Here is a 24670-nt window from a genome sequence, read left to right as displayed (position 1 = left end):
TACTTGCTCCGCTGTCTGCTTTTAAAGAAGAGGCAGTTATGGGACGCCTGGGTGGCTCAGTTGGTTAAGCAGCTGCCTTGGGCTCAGGTCATGATCCCAGCGTCCTGGGATCGAGTCCCACATCGGGCTCCTTGTTCTGTGGGGAGCCTGCTTCTCCCTCTGCCTCTGTCTGCCAAATAAATAAAATCTTAAAAAAAAAAAAAAAAGGCAGTTTTGTGGTCGTTCTTCTGCCACATGTCTACCATCCTCAGTCTTTAAAATCCTATGTGTGGGCATCAAGATTCATACAGGAGCATTTTGTCTCCTTACATCAGCTACTCCTAGAAAAGTAACAAAAATCTGCTATAGTCAGCTTGAGTTTAAGAGGGGCTTTCAAAAGACCACTGTTTGGCAGGACTTCACATATTATAACTAAACAGGAAACTACCTGTACTGCAAACAAGTCGTTAGTTCAATCAAGTAAATTAATACACTACTCTCTTGAATAGAGTATGAACAATTTTGGAAATCTATGCATGAAGAACTCAAGGAAAATATACCAGTTGCACAAGGCTACTGTACCTATACTTCATTTTACATAGCGCGTTGATCCCAAAGCACTCCCAACTGCTTCATCCTCCCCTGTCCAGTAGCAGCCCCTTTATACTCCTGTCAAGTGTGCACAAAGCATTTGGTAGCCAGAGAAAAACAAGGGATTTAAGACTATCCAATCCATCAGAGGTTATAGAGCAGAAACCTATTTCCACTAAATCATGAGTTATACTTAATGATTAGGAAGAAAATAGGTTCATTAGAAGTAGTATTTAAGAAGATGGAGACAAGGTCTGAGGTTGTACGTGTACCGTTCTGTTGGTTATAGCTGTAATAAAGAAATCTCTGAAACAGGGGTTTTTAATTGGGGGCTATTTTGCATTAATCCCCTCCCCACCAATGTCCACTGTGGGGGACATTTTGGCAGTATCTGGACAATTCTGGTTGTTAAAATACTACTGTTATCTAAGTGGGTAGAGGTAAGGGAGTATCTTAATGCACAGGGTGGCCCTCCATGACACAGAATTATCTAGTCCAAAATATCAACTGTGCCAAGGGTAAGTAATCCTGATCTAAGAAGAACATGTATTTTTCCTCTGAAGTCTAAATCCTGGAATGGATTTTATATCTAGAATAAGGATCCAGGAGTTGTTTTTGTTGTTGTTTTCCCCAGCCGTTTTAGGAAAGCCTTAGTTCATAGATCATAATGATTCCAAACAAAATACACATTTCCAAGTCTTCTAAAAATATGACACTAGGAGTATAGTAAGCTATTACCATCATATTAAGGTAGTTAAGGAAGCAGTGGGGTTTATACTAAAAGCAGAGTATCTGCAGAACAAGTAAAACAGCTATTAATAGGGTAAGTACAGAGTATATAATAGAGCAATAGGGTTAGTACAGGCTATTAAAACAGGAGGTTATTAAGGTACCATACATTACCCAGTTCTGGAGTACAATTCTTTAGATTTATGTGTGTCAGGGAGAGAGAGAGCATTCTAGAATAAAATCAATGTGCATCAACCATTAGTTACTGGTAATGGCTAAATATACACTAATTTTCCTAATCTGGAAAAATTTTAATTCACAGAATGTAAGCTTTTCCTCCAAGACCTAAGTAAAAGAAATTTGCCAAAATCACCACTGATAATCATTTAAGATCAGAATTAAAAGGTATGAAGAGGTCATGGTATTAAGACTCCCTCTACTAAAAATTTTATTCTGAAACCTGACACACACTGACATCACAGGATCTAACAAAGTAAAATTACCTGCAATATTCCCTCCAGTAGTTTTAATTGAAGTTGGCTTTTATGATGTCCAATGAAAAAAATCACAATTTGTAAGCGCACAAACACGTTGCTGATAAATCTTGCTCTAACTTGCAGTAGGTGTTCACGAAATCTTTTCTAGTACTATGCAATTTCACGCTGTATCTCTTAAGAAAATGGCCTTATTTTGTAAGCTTTTGGAATCCTGCCACCAGATACTTCTGTGTTCCATTTTAGCAACCAACCAAAGGTATCAAAGGAGTTTTGTATTTAACTGGAAAAGTCCGTTAAAACCAGAATATCCTTTTTCCAAACAGTAATATGAAGTGGTCCTGTATTATCCATTTTTCCATTCTACAAAGAAATAAGATTTTAAAAGATAGGACTCTGGAGTGGCAGTAATTTGAAAAGTAAAATTCAATTTAAGAAGCTAGAACCCAGGGTGGCTCAGTGGGTTAAAGCCTCTGCCTTCGGCCCAGGTCATGATCCCAGGGTCCTGGGATCAAGCCCCACATCGGGCTGTCTGCTCCGCAGGGAGCCTGCTTCATCTTCTCTCTCTCTCTCTACTTGTGATCTCTGTCTGTCAAATAAATAAATAAAATCTTTAAAAAAAAAAAAAAAAGCTAGAACCCAAAATCTGCGGAAAACTTTGAGCTCCTTAATATCAAAACATTTACTAACCATAATAATATATACAGAGAATGGCAGTTAAAATTTATAATTTTTGGTAAAATTTAATGTGGGCAGAAAATGTTACTTCAAATTTTTAATTAAGTATTGCCATCTTGCCATCTACTTTGTCATGTGGCTAAAGTTTACATGGCTTATCAACTGAATGTTTCAATGACCAGGGATTTTGAGTATTTATGAACTTCGATCATGCCTATGTATTTGCTGTCCAAGAGTGATCTATATATAAAGATACCAAAACATCCCTTAGAACTGGTTAAATTAGATATGCCCCTATTATTTACCATTTACCCAACAAAAGTGTTAGGGAAAAAAAACTGATTTGGTTAATTATGGATATATAAATTTTTTTGGTAAATATTCAAACATTTCATGAAGTCATCATACTCCTCTGTCTTTTAAACATTCTAATTCCCAGTGGTTAGGAAGCTTCAGCCATCACTAATGTGAAGACCTGACCACCTTCTTAAAAATTATCATTCAGTGCTATTGATTTTATATGCAAATTTTTAGGTTAGGCCTTGTCATATTAAATTTCCTTTCCACTTTAGTTTCATAAAATAACCTCAAAGTGCAACACCCCATACTAACCTTAAAGCAAAAAAAAAAAAGTAGTTCTAAATAGTTGATGTGTCCTCAAGAAAAATCAGCAAACAGCTGTTTTTCTAGTAACCTGTAGCTCTCCTGAGAGACCTGCATATGGAAACCTAATCAGAAGGTCCTAATAATACGTGTATGATTGATAGGTAAGAGTAGTGTGAGTGGCAGACTATGACTGGACTCCCATGCCTTGCAACTTCCATTCTAGTATTAACATGACCACTACAAGTACAGTGTTAATCAGCAGGACTCAGCATTTAAAATGAGTTTTCTTAATTTTGTCAAGTTCTAATTTTGTCAAATATATATATGTAAATATATATCTCTCTTAAAAACCACTAAAACCGTATCTACTACTAATATTAAGATACTTTCAGCTATGTTAGAAAAATTTGCCAGCTTCCAAGACTTAAAAACCACACCATCTTGGAAGTTAAAAAAAAAAAATCCAATACATGAAAAGTATCTGGATTTAACTTTAGACAATTAACTAAGACATTCACACAACATATGCATGTCAGTCTCCTATATGGTCCTAGAGCCTGCAGTATTGTAATTTATTGTGAAACCATGTAACCAAATACTTAAATATATCCACAACATCTATACCACGGTAATGCATAGTACATAATATACTGACATCTCAAAATAAATTTCTATTACAGTTTTATGCAAATTATGGTATAAGAGTATCACCTGCCACATTTTTGAAATGGCACCAACTTCATGTAACGTTCTATGTTAATGTACTAAAATCCTTACTGGTAATGATGCCTTATGCATTATCATCTGAACATTTGAAATCAAGCTGTTAATCTAATAACCACAGTATGTTATCAATTAAAATCACTGCATATTTGGATGTCAAAGCAGGAAGTTACACAGCAGGAAAAGTATTTCTAATTCACAGTTTCAAAAATAAAGGGTGCAGTTTTCAAATATCTGATTGCTTAAATTGGTCAATTTAACAACTGCCTCCTTCAATACATGTAAACTATGTTTGCACAGCATTAGGAGATGTCTTTTATTTCAGAAATTAGTTCTTACTGTTACAGGAGCACCACAAATTTGAAGAAGAGGCTACAGTGTGAAATGAGCTCACTGAAGGATATGTTAAATAAAATTTTAACTACAATATAAGGTACTGCAAAGCTTTGTTTCCCCCCAGCACAGACCCCTTAATCAGGAAAAGTAGTCAACACTTACCAAATACAATATGTAAATTAGCTCTACAAGAAGTGGGGGGGGATCTAACTCAACTAAAAGAAAATACTGTATTAGCTAACAAACCTGTGATAGTCAGCTTCAGAATTTTCCTAAAAATAAAATTCAAAAGCATACACAGTATTTGTATTCTTTGATAAGGAATGCAGGGATCCAAAGGGAATGAAAGAAAACATCTGGTTTTAAAAATTTCTAAGTGGAAACACACACACACAAATGGGTAACTGAGAAAAACTGAGTACTTAAATATTCAAATTTTAAATGTGTAAGAAAATTTATAATAGAAAAAGTGGCAAATTGTTATTGTGACTTGATTTGCTGAAAACATCTGCAAATTCACACTGGCATTAAGAAAACCAAAGTTTCAAAAATTTACTCCCCCCTCTCTCTCTCTCTCCAGATATGTTTTCTGTGCAAAAATAAATATCTGAAAATTGCACTAATACAATAATACTTATTTTAACTTTTGATATTATGAATAATCTGCACATGCTGCTTTACAGACAATACATATTTGTAAACTTGTTCATGCAAAATTAGTGTGCGCAACAGGGATATCATTAATCCCCATACTTAAAAAATGATAAGCCTTATTTTCTTTTTTAAACTGCCAAACCCTTTGAAATGTAACACATCTTACACAGATATTCTTGTCTGCCAGCTAAAAATCAATTTATGTTGCTGAAACAAAAAGTTATACAAGAAAAACATGGTTTTCATCTTGTAGAATTTTTGATTTTTAAAAGAAAATTTATAAAAGAAAGAAATTCATGGTCACAAAATTTTAACATTTTAATCCTAAACATTACAGGGCAAATAGATACTGGACCCTATCTCCATAAATCCTAACTTTTAGTTTCCAAATGTTGCCCTAACCACTAAGACATTAGTGGTTTTACAAGCTCTGGAGATTATGGAAATACATGTCTCTGAAAGAAATGCTACAAAAACAACAATGGAAGAGAGCCAAACTGTCTCCATGAAGGGAAAAAAAAAAAAAGGAACATTTTGAAGCCTTAAATACTTCTTTCCATGTCTTATGATTAACCTGTCAATTCAGTGCATCATATGGTCAATATAATGGTCCCCATGTTGAACAAACATCTAACTAGTGTCCATTGATTCCAAGTTAGTAGATGATGAATCTTTTTGGATACTTTCAAAGATGGCCGCCAGCTCAGGGTTAGAACTGATCTGTGACTGGAATTCACTCATCAGTGGACTCTTCTCTGCTTCTGGAATGGTTAGCAGTGCTGCTACTGCCCTCATGGCAGATCGCTTTAGTTCATCTTGCTTTTCAAACTCCTGCTTTACTGAGTTTGCCTTCACCTGTAACATTGAGTAAATTTATACTGTGTGTTATAAAGACCACTCTTGAACAAAATTTAAGCATGTAGAAATTTCTGGTAAATAAAGCAAAACCATTGTTTTATAGGTCCAAAAGGTACATTCTTCTACTCTAAACAGTTATTTTTTTTTAAACGTTTTAGCAGTACCTGTTCTTCCTTTGAGGGAACATTTTATACCAAGCCCCTTAAAAAACAAAATCCAGAGCCATCGGGTTGAAACAGAGTGGGACGCAGAGCCTTACCTGCTTATTTATCAAGTCCTACTCTGGCCTCCAAGAAAACTTCTCTGGCTACCCTGTTTATTCATTATTCTTCATCATGTATTGACCAATCTTGTGTCTTAATATATATAGTTATTTTTGTATGAAAAGTCCTGTTTTACCTTCTGAATCTAAAAATTCTTTCATTTTCAAGGTCCACTTTAAATGTCATCATTCTCATAGGAAGCTTTCTATGACTCCCACCCCTACCCATCTCCACCAGAATTCACCATTTCCTCTTTCATGGTCCTATCACTCTTTATCCTGTATCCGTATTCCAACATATGTATCATATTGTTATTGTTATAACATTACATAAAAGCTTGTAGAAACCGCATTTAACAGTGCTAAGTTTTCTAAAACATCCAATAGGTTAACTTTTAAAACCAACTGCTACGTAGGGGGTTAGCATGGTTAAATTTGGAAAACCAGAGTACAGAATCAACTGGGAATTCTGAATATGCCCAGTCCGGCCTCAGGTGATGTCAATCAATGATTACCTTAGTTGTACATGTGGCACGTAATGGCTCAACAAGTCGGTCCAACCTCTGCAGTACTGCACTTGGACAAAGAGTGGAGAGTCTCACCAACATTAAAAATGTTAGCATCTATTAGAAATTAAAACAAAAAGTTTAGACTTTGCACTGTTTTCTAAAGACAATATTCCAAATTCTGACAAAGTTTTTAAGAGGAATGACTAAAGTTTCGAACCTTATCTGAGGAGTATTAGTTAAAAGCATTAGCCAGATCTAACCTATAATGCGATCCTAGAGTACAGAACTAACAGTGGTTCTCAAGCTTGGCTGCACATCAGCACTGCAGAGCTTTAGAAATATGCCCAAGTCCTCAGTCCCTTTCCCAGAGATTTTTCCCTGTCAGGATACGGCCATTTATACATTATTTTTTAAAAAGGTTGTGTGTACCAGAATGGAAAATCACGGAACAAGAAAATAACTGAACTAGGAGAAAACCTTCAAAGTAAGTTTCTCGTGTCTTAGCAGATATCAAAAAAGACTGGTTATTCAGATCAATCCAGTAACCCATCATCTTTTTTCTCTTTAGACCATAAGCTATAGAATGAAACAGGAGGATTCTATTACTTCTTTTGGAGATTTGTTCATTGAATTCTTAGAGGATCAGGTTACTAGCACATATGGAAACATAGCAGTTGGGATTCTGATAGTATGCTATTACTGTTCAGCTGCCCCCTTTGCCCTGCTTGACTAAAGGAAGGCCCCAAAGAGCAGAACAGACACAATGCACTTCTTATTAAAATCACCCTTTTATAGTTCATATTTAAAACCGACATGAGCAAATAAAACAGTTCTGAGTAAAGTTTACGCTCTAAACCTAAGCAGCAGTGATTTCTCTCTAGTTGCTTCTACAGACTGCTTTCCGTATATGCAAAGCGTCCTGTTGTGTTAACCTTTGACAAAACTCTTGATACTAAACCTACAGTATCCTATTGGAAAATAAAAATCCTTCATTACAGTAAATAAAATGCTTCATGCAGAACAGCGCTAAGGACAGTCCAAAGAATTAGCTAAGACCATGATGGGAGACTACTATCCAATATTAAGACAGGACAAAAATATCACACATTATACTCTAAAGAGCAAAACTTGTCTGGACTCTTGAGTAAGGGAAAGCTCTAGAAACTATGCGCTAAAGCAAGCTGGCACAGAATAGTTCTTAGGCTTGACTTGCTCCTCCAATGAGGTTTCTGGATTTTACCTGTATGGCAACTGGTGTTACATTGCATCACTATTACTTTTGCATATTATAGTTTACAACAAACTTACTAAATTCATGACAAGCAAACCGTTTTTTTTAAAATAAACAATTACAAGGGTGAAGTCATACAGCATTCTTCTCCACTATAGAAAGTCACTATAGAAGTCTTCTTCTAAAACAATCTATAAACAGCCACAAACATCTTACCTTAATATCATAATGGTCCTTCAAACCATCTTCAACATGATTTAGAAATTCAAAGATATCTAGTCTATCAAGACAACTGTCTAAAAGTGTGTACATACACTCAAAAGCTGCCTTTCTAATATCCAGTCCGTCATCAACTGTATGCTTAAATGGACCCATTTCTACCTGTTGAAACAAAAAAGAATGTGTGGATATATTTAAAAGTAAAAGACAAGCTTAGATAAACAGTAATGCAACTAACTTACCTCTCTTATAAGCTCCTTTCTAACTTTTGTTTCATTATAAAGATGTGGCAGAACAGTATCTAGAAGATCCCTTATTAATGATGGTTTATTATGTGCTGCTGAATTGAATGTGACCAAGGCTACTCTTCTTACATTCAAATCTGGGTCTTCCAACGTTTTTAGGAAATCACCTGAAAATCGTTAAGAAGCAATATACAGTCACTGTAGCCTTAAAACAAAATAGGTATGTTTTTTCTAAGTGGATAAATTTATTGTTTATATTATTGTCATTTCTTCAATGCAGGTCACGGAAGAACATGACAACAGAATAAGAACATGAAGATAGATTAGATTAAGTGAACCACAGACCTGCTTTTGGCAACAGGTAAGCTACCAATTAAACACAATTACATTCATTTGTTTATGAATGTAATTGTGTTTAATTGGTAGCTTACCTGGGTGGCTCAGTTGGTTGAGCAACTGCCTTCAGCTCAGGTCGTGATCCTGGAGTCCTGGGATCAAGTCCCGCATCGGGCTCCCGGCTCCACGGGGAGTCTGCTTCTCCCTCTGACCTTCTCCTCGTTCATGCTCTCTCTCACTGTCTCTCTCTCAAATGAATAAATAAACACAATTACATTCAGACATGATAATCGACCCATAGCAGCATTCTATAATGAAGAGGATATGGCATGAGAGAGCCCAAAAAGTTCCCTAATTACTTCTACAGATATATGAAAAAAGGTAGGCTACACAGAGAAGTGATGGAGCCAGCAGCTACAAAAATAAATGATTCTACTCAGAGTTCAAAATTAGTATTTTCACTGAAAGCAACAAAAATTGAATTAAAAACATTGAGTTCAAAAGAAGATAAACAGGATTAGGACTAGATCCATTACTTGATAAACTGAATACAATTAACAAGTATACAATTTATCAGATGATAAAGAGAAATGTGCCTTCAAAATTTATTTCTATCATTAATGAAGAATATATGGGGGCGCCTGGGTGGCTCAGTGGGTTAAGCCGCTGCCTTCGGCTCAGGTCATGATCTCAGGGTCCTGGGATCGAATCCCGCATCGGGTTCTCTGCTCGGCAGAGATCCTGCTTCCCTCTCTCTCCCTGCCTCTCCATCTACTTGTGATCTCTGTCAAATAAATAAAATCTTTAAAAAATATATATATATATGAATCGGTAAGAGGGTTAAAAATACTAAAGGAGAAAACTGAAACCTAACATAGGACCAAAAAAAAAGCAGAAATAAGCTTGTTGGTCTTGCAAATGGGAACAAATCATGGTGCAAAGATGTTTGGAGTCACACAGATGGTAATCCAAACTGCTTCATTTGCCAACTATATGACTTTTGGCAAATTATTTTAGGCAAGAGCCTCAGTTTCTCAGTTTACAAAATGAGAATTATAAACCTGTTAGGCTATACAAGTAGACTAAATTGCATGTATACTGCCAAATAGTGTTTGGGACATCCCTAGTATTCACATGGAGTTACTGTTCATCATTATAGAATCTCAACCCTACAGTCAGCAATCCTTTGGAATACACAGGAAGAAAAGAGGTGCCAAGACTTGAATATATCACAACAGCAATTTGAATGAATGGGAAGGAATACTTTAGACACCATATACTAGTAAATTCAAGGCTGACCACCCAAGAAACTTCTGATTACAAGAAGTGTTCAGGAGATACCTTGTAATCAAAAAATTTAGGGGCACCTGGGTGGCTCAGTGGGTTAAAGCCTCTGCCTTCGGCTCAGGTCATGATCCCAGGGTTCTGGGATCGAGCCCCACATCGGGCTCTCTGCCCAGCAGGGAGCCTGCTTCCTTTCCTCTCTCTCTGCCTGCCTCTCGGCCTACTTGTGATCTCTGTCAAATAAATAAATAAAATTAAATTAAAAAAAAAAGAATTTAAATATACCAGACTAAACCTCCTTATCCCTCTGTTTGCTTACAATTATTAAGATAGTAAATTAGAATAAAGTATTTGCTTTCAGAAAAGCATCTATAATATTGCTATTATTACGGACAAATGGTGATATGCACTAGGATTACCTATCCCCAACTCTTTGGTTATTACAATGTTTAAAAAGCCTCCTAGGTGATTCTGATGTTCATGTAGTCACAAATAATACAAAACAAGATCAAAATTCAATGAGAATGACCATCATTTGATCAAATAACTGTATCAATGACACACAAAGGTTGACCTGTCAACCTGGATATAGGTATCTAGAGATGTGGCACAGGACTCTTCACCTTTGTCCTATCTTGTACAACACAAAAAAATGTCAAATACATCAAAGTGAGGCGCCTGGGTGGCAGAGTTGGTTGAGAAGCTGTTGCTTAGTTTTGGCTTGGGTTGTGATCTCAGGGTTGTGGGGTCAAGCCCTCTGTTGGGCTATACACTCAGGGGAGAATCTGCTTGGGATTCATTCTCCTTCTGCCCCTCATGCTGCCTTATTCTCAAAATAAATAAGTCAAACCAAAAACAGGTGAGGAGAACAGAAGGCAAAATTCTTTCAATTCTTTATTTCTAGGCCCCAACAATAGCATCCATTTATTCCTATGTGCCTCTTATTCTGAACTAATAATCCATTTCTGTAATTCTTTTTTTTTTTTTCCCTTTCTGGCCTACTGCAAAATGGCCCAAAACTACAAAGCTTCTCTGCCATATCCATCTATCCACTTTGCTGGTATCTCCGTTGCTCTGTCTTCAGGCATACACCAAACTAAGCTCTGAAGGTTTTTAGTATTACCCACTCTAGAAAAACTGATTATGAAAACAACACAATGAAGTTATAAAATCATTAAAAATAACCCTAAAAGCTAATTCTTGTCTTTGTAGATATAGAGACAGCCCTAGTCTCTCCTGGCTCTCTCTTAATTCTACTGTTTTTTATTCTTACATTGTCTCCACAGATCTCCTTGGGAGCTGGAGGGCTTATAGGTAAGAACAGAAAATTGGGGCTCTAACAGATCAAATCAAGATTAATTTTCTGAAGACATCCCAGTGTATTTATTTGCAAAATTATCTGATAACTTCAAACTAAAGGTTGATAGAATATAAGTATGTAAGATCACACATTATCAATTATCAGACCCTTACACGCATTTTATTTTAGTTCCCTGGTAATATTTAGTTACTAAAATTATTACTCAGTATGTTTATCTTTGTTTCCACTTACCTATGCAGTTCTTTAACAGGGGGTCAATAGGTTGTGGATGATCAGAAATAGTAAACTTCACAGCTGTAACCACTGAGCTTCGGGCATATGATGAGCCTAATTAAAAAGAAATTTTAAGTCTACTGGTATGTAAGTTCACTAAAATCCATGGGCAGCTTCAGCATTTTCAAACCACTTCAACTGACATCAGTGTCCTCAATTTCTTAAAATTCTCTCTGGTCAAGAGGGGAGGTACTGGGGCACCTGGGTGGCTCAGTGGGTTAGGCATCTGCCTTCAGCTCAGGTCATGATCTCAGGGTCCTGGGACCTAGCCTGCATTGGGCTCTCTGCTCAGCAGGGAGCCTCCCCTTCCCCCTCTGCCTGCCTCTCCACTTATGATCCTTCTGTCAAATAAATAAAATCTTTAAAAAAAAAAAAAAAAAAAAAAGAAGAGGGGAGGTACTCACTGCTCTCAGGGGAGGTAAAATTTACCCATAAAATATAATCCCATTAGATTTCAAAAGAAATAATGTCTTCTGGGAAGGAAAAGACCTAGGAGAGCAACAGTGGAGATTCTAGCCCTCACAAAAGGGAAGTGTTTAAACCCATAAATAGCTGATAAGATCTTCAAATGTTTTCTTTAAAAAGCAGTTTCTAAAGAAGGCACTCGCTTTTCTTACCCACTACTTGGTCTAAAGGAATTGACACTAGTAAATCCGAAACCAAGTCTTCTAGGATCCTTCATTTGAACTATGTTCACTAATTTTAGTATTAAAATTAGTACTACCAAGGCTCCTTTGTACGTATTAATTCAAGAAACATCTGTCTTTCCCACATTTCAAGATAAAAGAGTAACATTAAAATATAATGAACAAAAGGAACTACAACGGATTTAACCATGATCCTACCACTCTATCCTTTTTAAACAACGAAATGTCATTTGAATATGGCTCCACACTGCAACATAAGGCAAGAGGTTCTAAATGTAACACGATACAAAAAGGGTTTACTTCTGCATTAGGCATCTTTCAAGGTTACCAACTGCCAATAAAATTTTAAGAAAATCTAGGTACCCACCTGATATCAAATACCCCTTAAGCCGTGGAAGGAGAGTTTCTGGATCAATTAGAGTGAGTTTCCCTAGACATTCAGCAACAACATTTCTGGTTCCTTCTTCTGCACACTCACAATGCTTTAGCAGTAAGGCCCAGATGTTTTCAACATATGGTTTAAGGCCCACTACTGACGCAGAGCTAATAATTTCCTTCAAGGAATGAAGCAGAAGATACTGCCTTTTGGGCTGACTGGTTATTTCTTGTAAGACAAACGGTAGATACTCAGGAAGGTTGCCCACACTAATGCTGCCTAAAGCATAGGAGGCGGCTGATTTAACTTCTTCGCTAGGAGATGAGAAGGCTTCTAATATTACAGATTTTAGTTCCAGCTGCCCACTTAAGTCAGTATGATGCCCAACTTCTCCGAGAGAAAGCAGAGCTAAGAGACGAATGGAATCTGTAGACCTTGAGTTCTTGACATCTTGAATAAATTGACCTACTACGGCTGGTCCTTCTTTAGGGCATGCTCGAGTAAGGGCAGCTACACATTTGGCAATAGAATAGTAAGACTGCTTGTGAGTAAGAGCAGTGCTCTGCGAATAAACTGGACCAGTCAGCATGCGCAACAAATCCATGTATCCTAGATTATTTGTTCCAGTGACAACCAGAGCTTGGAAAAAGTCTAGCATGGCGCTAAGAGCTCCCCCCTGTAATAAAGGTGATCTCACAAGTCCAATAAGTTCATTGAGAATGGATCCACTTATCTTTGAAAGGGAGGAGGGATACACTTTTGCCAGTGTGGTAAGGAAACTGATAGCCATCTGTGAAACATGCATATCACTTTCACTGATAAGAGGTGGGAGCTCATCTAGAACTGCATCAATCATGGCAGCTGTCAAGCTGTCACTGTAGTTTTTAATTAGAATATCTAGGGCAGAAAGGGTACCCAGTTTCAAAGCTCTCTGGTTTTTCCTGAGAAACGATGCAAGGATAGGAACCCCTTCTCCCAGGACAGGCCTCAAATCTATCTTCAAAGGTGACCCAGCAATCAGTGTCAACGCCTTCACTGTAGTTAACCGGGTAATTTCATTCTTTAGTCTCTCCAAGAATATCTGAAGTGTATTAGGTAAATCAGAACCCAAATTGTCTCCAAGGTTGCAAATAATTTGTCCCATACAGGAAATAGCCCTTTCTTTGACCTCCTGATCAATGTCAGCTGCTTTTAACCTCTTAATAGTACAGGTAAACAGATCTTTGATATAAGGAGTTGCATCAAACGAGGAAGGCTGATCTAAAGGACGAATTACTTTCACAAGTTGTTGGGTAACAAGAAGTGCTTCAGATGTAATCTTGTAAAATGGGTCTCCGACACAAGCCACAACTGGAGGGACCAAAGCCTGAACATGAGGATGGAAGACTTGAGGAGAGTGGTTACAGAGGATTACATAGAGACACGACAAAGCATCAATCTTCAAATTTGATGAGCTTGATTTATCATTCAGTGAGAAAATGATTCCTAAAAAGCCAACAAAAAAATAATTTTTATGTAGTCTTAAGAAAAATTAAAAACTAATCCCTAAAATATTAGTAAAGTTTCTACTTCATCATATTGTATCTCTAAAGTAGTAGAAATTCCACAATCTACGATAAACATTAGAGGTAAGGTAAGATTTTTAACTTGAAAATTTCTAATTTATGCGTTTGAAATGGGTCTATGTGCAAATTAAGTTGTCACAAATTACCTTTTGAAGGAAACAACTGTTTAAACTTATCAAAGATTTAAGGAAATCTCTAATTAGTCCCCAAAGTGATTTACTATTCTTTTATTCTTTTCATACCTGGTACGAGTACAGGAATGTGCTGTGTTAGGGCCCCAGGTAATACATTTACCAGTTCAGTTAACATGTTAAAACAACACTGTCGGGTCTTCACACTTTTTTCTTTCATCTGTTTGTGCAGAGCTTTAACAATGTTGGGAACCTGTAATTATTACACACTCATTAGCTGGTTTCAGCTAGTGGTATTTCCTCAGTACACTTAACAAATTATCAGAGATGGGGAGAGAGGGAAGAATTTAACAAGACTGTTTCATACAAATTTTGTTGTACCTATTACATATGGTCTCTTGGAACTATTTGTTTTATACTCATAATAAAGAAAAGCTATCATTAGCTTTCTACAGAGCAAGAAAAGTCTTCCTTGATTATGAAATGCACAAGGCTAACTAGAAATCAAACCAAATAATAAATTTTCAACCAAACTTTAAGGAACAAATTATAAATGGCTTTTTGAACAAAAATAGCACAGATATCTGCATTGAAAGAAAAAGGACAAATCATGGAAAAGAAACCATTAAATGGGTCTTTGTCTTTGCTCTGACAATCAAACAGACCTCACTTCAAAATGTAGCTCCAAGCAGCAAGGTTATGATTCAAAAACATCTGCTTCTAAACTTTGTAATGTTTTCTTAGTTGGTAAAACCTAAACAGATTATTTACTAATCCTACAGATAAGAGGATATATACAGACACATGCCAAATCGAACAGTGATCTGAGAGCTAGAGATAAAAGAAAACCACCTAATTCATTACATCATCATAATTTCCCACATTTTTATGTGACTTCTATACACTTTTTCTCATTTCCTTCTGCAATTAACCTTCAATGTTAACTTTTAGGTTCACCATGATTTTTTTGTTAAACTCAGTCTCACAACTGTTTTTGTATATTATAAAAATGAACAAATATGTATGCCATAGGGCTGCTGTAGGGATTAGATATAAGATAGGAAAATGCCTAGCATGCATTAAATAGTAAGTAGAAACTATATAGCTCTAATCTTTAGAATCTTAGAAAAGAGGTCCTGAAGTAAAAAATATCTGTACCAGTTGTTATTAGTAAATTAAGTCCTTACAATGTACTAGGCACCAGACCATTTACATAGGCCACGTCATTTCTTACTACTGTGGGTAGTGCATTCTAAGTAAATAAACTTATTACAAATGAGAAAAATGAGGTTTAATAAACTGGACTAACTTGTCCAGGATCACACAGCTAAATCAGGAGCAAAGTGAGGTATGAACACAAGTAGTGCGACTCCATAACTCTAAGATTTCTCTGTTAACATCAAAGATAATATTAAAATAATTTTAAGATTCAGTAAAATTATCTAGTAAAATCAAGAACACCTCAAATCAGAATAAACTATAAGTACCATAATATTAATGTATATAAACTACTACATAAACATATCCCAGAAGTCTGCTCACTCTTCTGAAGATGTTCTGGGACTCTGATTTCCATATATTAAAAAAATTTAATTTTGTATTTACAAGCATGATTTTCAACCATACTTAAACTGACCTGACTCTGAAGCATTGTTAAAGGTGTTTCTCCCTGCTCCATTGCATCAGGGTCACAGAGCCAACTCTGAACAGGACGAGTTTGCTTCAAAAGAGAAAGGTATGCATGGAAAACATCTGCCTTTACATTCTCTTCACGCTCCTTAAATCTGGATATCAGTGCAGGAGAGACAGTCTTGTAGAATTCTGGAAGCATTTCATGCCTTGTGCTAACTACAGCATCCAAGCACTTGGCAGCTGCACGTCTCACTTTCCAACTCATGTCATCGTCGTCACTATATTCATCATCGCTCCCTAAAAGAAGTTTTAATGTTAACAGGCTATTAATTATAAGAAAAGTTTATCATTTAATACAGAAAGTGAGCTGTTACTCAGTTTTATAACTTTTCACTGACATACAGCAACAGAGAAATTTTATTTTTTTTTTAAATAGAGAAGCTTTAAAAGAACAAGTACTTAACAAGATTATACAAATTTACACATAAATCAACCTTAAAGAATCCTGTTTTAAACTTGTTAATCATCTTATTTATTGTGCGTAATGAGCAGCTTATCAATCTTTATGGTGATTAACATGTGAAACTTCTTTACAACATATATATTTGTAAAATCAGCCTTTAAAACAGTATGAAAAGAAGCTCAAAGGACTCACCTGACACTATAGGAAAATCAAACAATCAAAGAATTAATAAACCAGGATATAAGATTGACGACTATAGATGAGGTGTTTAAAAAAAAATAGCATGGTTACCAATACCAGGACATGCTGGGGAGAAAAGGAATCTTGACATCCGCTTTCTTTGTGGCTCTAAGGCTTTTCACTAAATTTGATGATGGGCTATTAGGAAAAAATATGTGTACTTCCAACGTTTCAACATATTCTCTTAAGGTAGTTTAAAGAAACTATACTTCCGCAACAAGAAAATTCTGCTAAGAACAAAGCACCATGTAAAACCTGAACACCATCTTCTCCAAATTCCTGTTAAACCTTAAAACAATGTTTCAATGCTATCAACTCCATTTCACTTATGTATACTTCATTAACTTTCATGTCGTGTGAAATCTCTGAAAATTATTTCCTTCTAACACTATAAGGCTGAATCAATTGGGTAAGTAACAAAGTCAGAAGGATGATAAAAACACCAGCAGTTCTCAGGACAGTCTAAAATTATCAAACAATAGCCCTGAAATGCTGATTCCTCACTGGGGGAAAAAGATGTTGCCTTTGCATTGGCTTATATTCCAATGAGCTTAGTGACAGCTAAATGTAGCCAGCTATGCCTTAGAAAACCCTAGGATTACATAACAAAATACTAACTAAACCCAAGGCATTTGACTTATTCACCAATACATATGTGAATAAAAATTAGAAGGTACTGTATCAAAATGGACTATTTAAAAGCAAATTAATAAATGAAGTTTTTCCCACAGCAACCCAACTATGGGAATTATTTTGCAGAAATATATACTTTGTTGAAAAAAGGGTTATTAAAACATTAAATACCTAATTACTGAAATTATGTTGCTTTTATGTTACAATAACAGTATGGCAGAAAGGTAGTTATTAGGTATAATCCATTGCAAACAGATGAAACAGCTGAAGGACTTGGTTAGTTATTCAATGAAAGTACTTGGCATATGAAAAACCAATGATCAAAAACAGGAAACATATATGCCTAATGGTGTTTCAAAGGATATTCTCTATTACAATCCCTCCAGTAATACAGCACATTTACTGAGTGTCTTGTGTGTGTCAAGCACTATCCTAAGCACTAGAATAAAGTAGTCAATAAAGGGGCTGAAAGTCTCTGTCTTCATGAAATTTACATCCTAGTGGGTAGAAAATAATTACAGTATATCAAAAGCAATTAGTTGTAAGAAAGAAAATAAAAACGTTGAGAAGGAAGAATATAAGGAAGGGGAAAGCCCTGACATGTGAGACTGAATGAAGAGGGTGTGAAAGTAATCACGTGTAACCTCAAAGCTTTTGGCTTGAGAAACTAAAACAGGGGTACCATTCTGAGATAGAAAAGGCTAAATAAACAAGTTAGGCAGATTGCGGGGAGGAGGGGGATGTGGAAAGATTATTTTAGACACCTAACCAGCAAATCAATTAAGCAGATGTATATACAAACTTGAAATTCACAGGAAAGATCTGGAATAAAGAAAAATTTCAGTTTTCAGTATACTGATATTAAACGCAGGAGACTAGTTGAGATTAACAAGAATATTAGAGTATCACAGAGAAGTCCAAGCCCTGGAACACTCCAAAGTTTGGTGATCAGGGTTATGAAGAGCAACCAGCACAGGGACTGAGAAAGAGTAATCACAAAAACAGGACTAACATCATTACAAAAATAGGACTAGTATTAGGAGAGTGTGGTATCCTGGAAATTAAATGAAATGCCGCTGATATGAGAAACAGGCAAACATCTGAGGTCACTGGTGATCCTGTCCATCACTTAAAGACTGGATTCATGAGAGAAGGACAAAAAGGAACTGAAGAGAATTCTTTTGAGTTCTGTTTTAAGAAACTGGGCAGTAGCCACCAGAGTGTAATATCGGGTTAGGAGGGATTTTTTTTATAGTTATTTCTGTTTTCTTTTTAAAAGATAAATTATTGACTTTGGAGGAATATAAATTTATTCAAAGAATCAAATTTAAAAGTATGAAAAATATCAGGAAATCCACCAACTCACATACCTCATCACTTACCCATTTAATCATCTCCACTATGATTCTTTTAATCCTAGCAGAAACAACTAAACATGAGCAACCTGTCTGTCCTTGAAAGTGCTATTCCTTTCCAGAGTAAATACTACAAATCATAGCACAATGACATCAATCTTCGGAGCCTCAGAAATGTTTAGATGATTCATGAAAGTTAAATGGAGCCTCAAACAACATTTAGGAGTTTCCAAGAAAAGTACATATAAAACCAACCATAACTGCTGAATATGTGTATCTACAATACAGTTTTAAAATAACATTCATTTTCCTCCTCACAAATACCCCTTGTAGAAAATACGAATAAAGAACAAAATTCTCTTGGCTAGCAATTATAAATGTACTAGTAAGGTTTTTTTCTGTGTATTTAAAAAAATAAAACTGGGACATAACTTCCATTACCCACCTTTTCACTCAACGTATTAGTAACTGCTTTAATATTTTTCTAGATTCTGAAAATGTTGCACAGCAGTTAAGTACATGGATGTCCCATAATTTATTTAATCAATCTGCTCTTGTTGAATACTGAGGTCATTTTCCCTTTCACTAGGTAAGGATCACCTCCATCTATAACACTGGGTCTTTCATGAAAATTTAACCAATTCCCTCTATTTAATTTGAACTACCTTGGTCGTCATCATCACCACCATCTGCATCCATGGCATTTTCATCTTCATCTTCATCATCATAATTATAATTTGGATCATAGGTAAGATATTTAAGACAAATATTTATAATGGTAGAAACATGAGGATATACTTCCTTAGGACATCTGAAGAAAAAAATAAAAGCTGCCTTGAATAACTGTACTCTTCTCCTTGATTCACTATCTGACACATTCTATTGCCAGATTTTTTTCTTCCTTATAACACAGCATAGGAAAGTGGTTCCCAGTCTTTCAAAACCAATGACTTCGCGTATTTTAAAATATTTACTTTTCAAATTACACTTAATTTTATGATGAACTTTTCCCATTCTAACATCTCTGAAGTCAGGATGATTCTTACAAGTAACTGATATATATAACTGATATATATAATGGTTAATGTTAATGTGGTGAGTACAGAGAAACATCTGTATATACTCTATCTTCTCAACATAAGACTAGAAGACTAAGCCCAAGTGAATATGCTCTTCAGCAACTAAGACTGTGAAAATGCCAGTGCACATACTTCTAGGCTTGGTCTTCCAGCTATATGCTGAGAGACAGAACATAGACATGCCCCATAATAAAGGAATAATTTATGTTTCTCAATTAAAACAACAGAAACAAATCCCACAATTTCTGATTTTAAAAATTTGGTTTAACCATAAGCTACTTTTTTTTTTTAAGATTTTATTTATTTATTTGACACAGAGAGAGAGATCACAAGTAGGCGGAGAGGCTGGCAGAGATGGGGGGAGAAGCAGGCTCCCAACGTGGGGCTTGATCCCAGGACCCTGAGATCATGACCTGAGCTGAAGGCAGAGGCTTAACCCACTGAGCCACCCAGGCGCCCCCATAAGCTACTTCTTAAAAAACCATGAGTGGGGCAAGGGATTACTGCAGATAACTACCAGTGAAGTCTCAAGTCACTATGCTATATACCAAACTGTCAATTCTAGCCAAAGGCAAAAAAATCTGCTCCTCAGATTTCTAGCACATAACTGACGATTTTAATATTAGAACCAAGGTTTCCAAATGGAGACTCACTACCCTAGCAAAATGGATGTGACAAACTTCAAAAAATGTTGGAAAGATATAAAATTCACTACATATTTTTGGACCGGTAATTTTTACCCTGCTGCTCTTTAAGACTACATTATTAAATTAAACCAAAAGACAACCATAAATACTTTTCCAAATTCTTTCAAGTCCTAACAATAAAAAGGAAACATCAAATATAAGGACCATATTTTGAAATATAAGATCACATCTACTTCAAATACTGCACTGGTTATCAGTTACTGCTTAATAAGAATTTATTCTAATCAGACATCTGAAACCAAAACTCATCCTGGCTGTCAGTAAAATAACTCATTTCGCCTCACCCACCTACTCTAGATCTTAATTATTACTCTGTTCTCAAGGGAAAATTTTACTTGAATACAGAGAGATCCTAAAAACTTACCTTCTCACAAATGACTCAAAGGCTTGAATGCAGTACTCTCTTAATTCATCATCATCTACATTACAAAATTTTACCACCAAAGGAATTATCTTCTCAAGGTATTCACCTAAGAAAAGCAGATTTATTCTTAAAAACATTCTTTTTTTTTTAATTGAAGAAAATTTTGAAGTATTTAAACATTTCTTACCTATTCTATGACCAGCTTGCCTACTAATTGCAGCAATACATTGTATATAGGTTCTTGTTGTTGACATTGAATCATTTTTGGACAATTCTGACAACAGATGTTCAATAAGATCTACAAAAACTATATTTCCACAGCTCATAACCAGATGGCCAAGAGCAATAATGGTTCTTTTCCTCACTGCAAGTCTAGGGCTGGTCAACTGGGGGAGCAGACAGGTCAGAATTGAAGGATGGAAATTAACAAGAAGTCCTCCTTGCCTTAAAATAAAATAAAAAAGAAAGAAAACCATAAATAAATTCAAGAGGTCTGAGCACTACTGAGATGTCTGGCCTCTGACCTCAATGTATTCAAAGAGTAAAAATTTAGATAACGCTAATCCAAATTCAGAATTAGATTAAAACAATACTTTCTCTACCAACCCAACTGAAAAGATGAGTCAATAAGTAAATGCAGTTTTGAAATCTGTATCCCAAAATTCACTTCCAGAATCTAGAACCATATCCCTCCCCTTCTATAAGATATCCAACCAACAAGCTTAAGAATTCACCAAAAAACCAACAATCTTGTCACTTTTCCAAGATCTGTAAAGTGTTTTCCCTATTAATAGCTTTTTCTCTATGATAGCTTTCTGGGGGTTCAAAATCAAAATCTCAAATCTCAGAACCTCTTGACTACCCCCTCTTCCTATGGTCTTTCCTCAACGTATCTATGTACTAAGTTGCATTAATCCTACTGGTCCAACCCTCTTCCAAATCATTTCACATGTGCAGTTTAGGCAGTCAATAGTAGTTAAACATCTGTGTGCCAGGACCTTGCAACTGATCCATTAACACATAAAACAAAAAGTCTGAGTATTTACTACCTACAAAATTAAGTATAAATTCCTCACCTTCTTCAACATGACCACAACCCATGAAAATGATTTCCTACTACTTTCCTATTCATTCTATGTATTCTGGAAAACAAGAATACAATGTTTCCCAACTCCAAAATGACTTATGCTGATATATTCTAAACCTGGGCATGTATATACACCTGTGCCCTACCCATTCTTCAAAACTAAATTCAAATGTCATTTTTTCCAAAACAAACTTCTCCTATTTTAAATCCCAAAACACACCAAGAGTCTCAGTCTCAGTATTTAATTCCACTTTTGTTCTTCTCTCCTATAGCAAAATATAAGTTCTTGTGTGTACCAGGATGGTAGCGCTCACCTTCTACTGTAAATATGTACCATAGGAAGGCGCTTAACTATTTCCAAGCTGCAGTGACTCGGGCACAAGTGAAGGCACAACAATGAAGACGTAATGATTTTGAGAATTAGGGATACACTATAACTGGTAGGTCTTTTAAGGTATTTTCCCCCTTGGAATTGATTTTATCTTCCTATCTTTCAGATAGGAAGGAAAAGCAAACAGAGGACTTCCAGAGGAAAGCAAACAAGGAAAAAATTATAAAGCCAAGCTCCATCCTCCCCAAACACAGTATCATCATGATTGCTGAAATTTATGCCATTACTTTAACTGGAAAATTTGCTACTCCTACCAGCACATCTCTTATTTAATAGAGAAATCCCGGTTATCAAGATCTAAGAGTAAAACAAAACATAAAAACTATGCTGACATATTCAAATCACAAATTTTATTACTTTTCAAAACTATAAAAAATGCCTGCTATGCAATATTATGTGATAAATATAATTAGCTTATTTCTCCCTCCCACATATTTATAAACAGCCACAATTTAAACAGACCAAATTATATTTATCAAAAGGTGTTTTTAATAAATGCACATAGCTTTTGTATTACAAATAATACAAATGATAGGCATGTTTACCTGCTCAACATATCAGCCATAATATCCAAGGCTTCTAGCTGAACAGAAACATCTTCCTGCTTTGCTATTGCACTGGTAAGACGTCCAGTAATCTTTTTACATACATTAGCAGCTAATGCAGAGCCTGCATGAATAATAAACCAAGAATAATTTCAAGGCAAGTATAATGACTCTACCTTATATTCATGGTGCTTACTAGATAGTCAACAACTTTAAATGATTATAATTGAGACTGACTTAAGAGATCCATGTCAGAAAAGTAAGTATTTCAAAATGGGTTGTTTTTAGCCAAGTAATTTATTAGACATAAGCAGAAATAAGAGATAATAACTGCAGAAGGAGTACACGACACAGGCAAAACAGTAACAATTCAAAAGACTCTACTGGACAAGTATTCTATATACTGACATGACTGCCGACGATGGAGCCAATAGGAGCTGTAGTGTTTGCACCTCTAGACTGGAAAACAGAAATGAATTTTCTTCTACTTGAATACTCTTTACTAGCAACCTAGACTTTAAAATTTCAGTGAATTAAAAACCAAATATATTCTGAACTCTAACAACATGATCTCTTAAAAAAGAGAGCTGTAAACCTGTAAGATCCTTCCTATTCCAATCCAAAGACTCCAAAACTTCATTATGATGAACTAGAAATGCTGTTCCAGAGAACTCATAAATCAAGGTTATTCTATTTTGAAGTAGATTTGTCTTATTACTGGCAGGTGGGAGAAAAAAAGAACAAGAAATTAATCTAAACAGTTAACAGAATTCGTTAGAACCAGAAATCAGCTAAAAACAAACGTTTCAATGAAAAGAAATGAGGAAAACATCAAGATAACTAATACAATTATAAGAAATATTTTACAGAAATAATGAGAGTTAAAGTCACACTGATAAGAAACAGCTGAAAAAGGATCATCTTTCGATTAAAAGATAATGGAGGATTTGAATCTTCACCCAAATAGGTAATCACAACTTTGGGTGCATTAACCTAATCTCTCTGCTTTTCAGTTCCCTCACTGATAAACTATGAATATTAGGACCCATATGGCTGATGTTTAGACTTACTGAAATAATACACACCAATCTAGCATGATGGCTAGCATAGCAAAAGATTAATAAATATTTGTTAAGTAAATGAGTAAAAACCACATACTTAGACTACACTATTACCAGTCTACATCTCTCCATGAAGTAGATAATTTTACTTCACCTATAGATAAGACCATCAACAACTTTAGCCTGCTGATTTTAGCCAACAGCTTGGTAGTAAATATCAATTCTAAAATTTGCATTACCTAAATATTTGTGTCAGAGGCCTAAGTCTAATTAATTAACAAATTCATTGTCATTTTAAATTTTTTAAATTACCAAAGTAGCTACAGAGTCAGCCTTCATAAAGATACTAGTAAACTAGACTATTTCACAACTATCTTAAAACAGTATTATGTTTTACACATCATAAATTCTGATGCAAAGCAAAATTAGTATTAAAAATAGAGAGCTAATCAGAAATAACTCAAAGTTTTGGTTACCTTTTCCCTTAATGCACAGGTTAGCATTAACTCTATTCTGTAGTCATGGTAAATACAACAATAAAAAATCTTGCTATTCCTAGAAGATACTTAAATTCAGTCAAGATAATATTCATTTAAAAGTGAAAACTGATTTTAAGCAAAAATAAGACTCTGGACATTTTTCCTCTTACTTGTTCAAAGAGATCCTTACAAAAATCCTCTGATAGACACTACTCCCCTTCCCTGGCCAGGAGGAAAAAACAAATGAAAGGAAGAACAGCTCCAGGTAAAAAGGAACTAGGAAGAAAAAAGTGCTCTTGCTTACCACTGGAAGCTGGAGGAAGTTCTCCAATTACTGTTTTAAGGCCAATACTTGAAATATCTCGAAGTTGTTCCTTATCAGAAAGCATGTTAGTGCAGAGGGTATCTACAATAGTCTCTACTTGGTATTCTTTCACTTTACTCACTAAGGGACCAAGACTGTAATATAAAATAGAAAAAAAATTAATTTACATTAAATACAAAAACAAAAATAGACAAAAAGCATTAATTTTTTCCACCAAGCAACTATCAACACAAAGTAAATACACTATGCCTGTATCATCCAT

General features: G+C 35.4%; 1 protein-coding gene across 1 annotated transcript in view; it reads right to left on the bottom strand.

Annotated features, from left to right (window-relative positions):
* Positions 1-5083: 5083 nt before the first annotated feature.
* CAND1 (cullin associated and neddylation dissociated 1) overlaps positions 5084-24670 on the bottom strand; it is a 42258-nt gene continuing 22671 nt past the window's right edge. The window contains exons 3-15 of the mRNA XM_047740891.1: positions 24388-24542; positions 22544-22667; positions 20708-20964; positions 20521-20626; positions 19036-19181; positions 15684-15976; positions 14159-14300; positions 12343-13836; positions 11287-11382; positions 8112-8281; positions 7867-8031; positions 6426-6533; positions 5084-5645 (exon numbers count right to left, since the gene is read on the bottom strand). Of these exons, the coding sequence (XP_047596847.1) occupies positions 5421-5645; positions 6426-6533; positions 7867-8031; positions 8112-8281; positions 11287-11382; positions 12343-13836; positions 14159-14300; positions 15684-15976; positions 19036-19181; positions 20521-20626; positions 20708-20964; positions 22544-22667; positions 24388-24542 (3481 nt within the window). The 3' untranslated portion in view covers positions 5084-5420. The remainder of the gene's footprint in view (positions 5646-6425; positions 6534-7866; positions 8032-8111; positions 8282-11286; positions 11383-12342; positions 13837-14158; positions 14301-15683; positions 15977-19035; positions 19182-20520; positions 20627-20707; positions 20965-22543; positions 22668-24387; positions 24543-24670) is intronic.

The sequence above is a fragment of the Lutra lutra genome, chromosome 8 (assembly GCF_902655055.1).
Source record: "Lutra lutra chromosome 8, mLutLut1.2, whole genome shotgun sequence".
Taxonomy (NCBI): Eukaryota; Metazoa; Chordata; class Mammalia; order Carnivora; family Mustelidae; genus Lutra; species Lutra lutra.
This window is presented reverse-complemented; position numbering and strand designations above follow the sequence as displayed.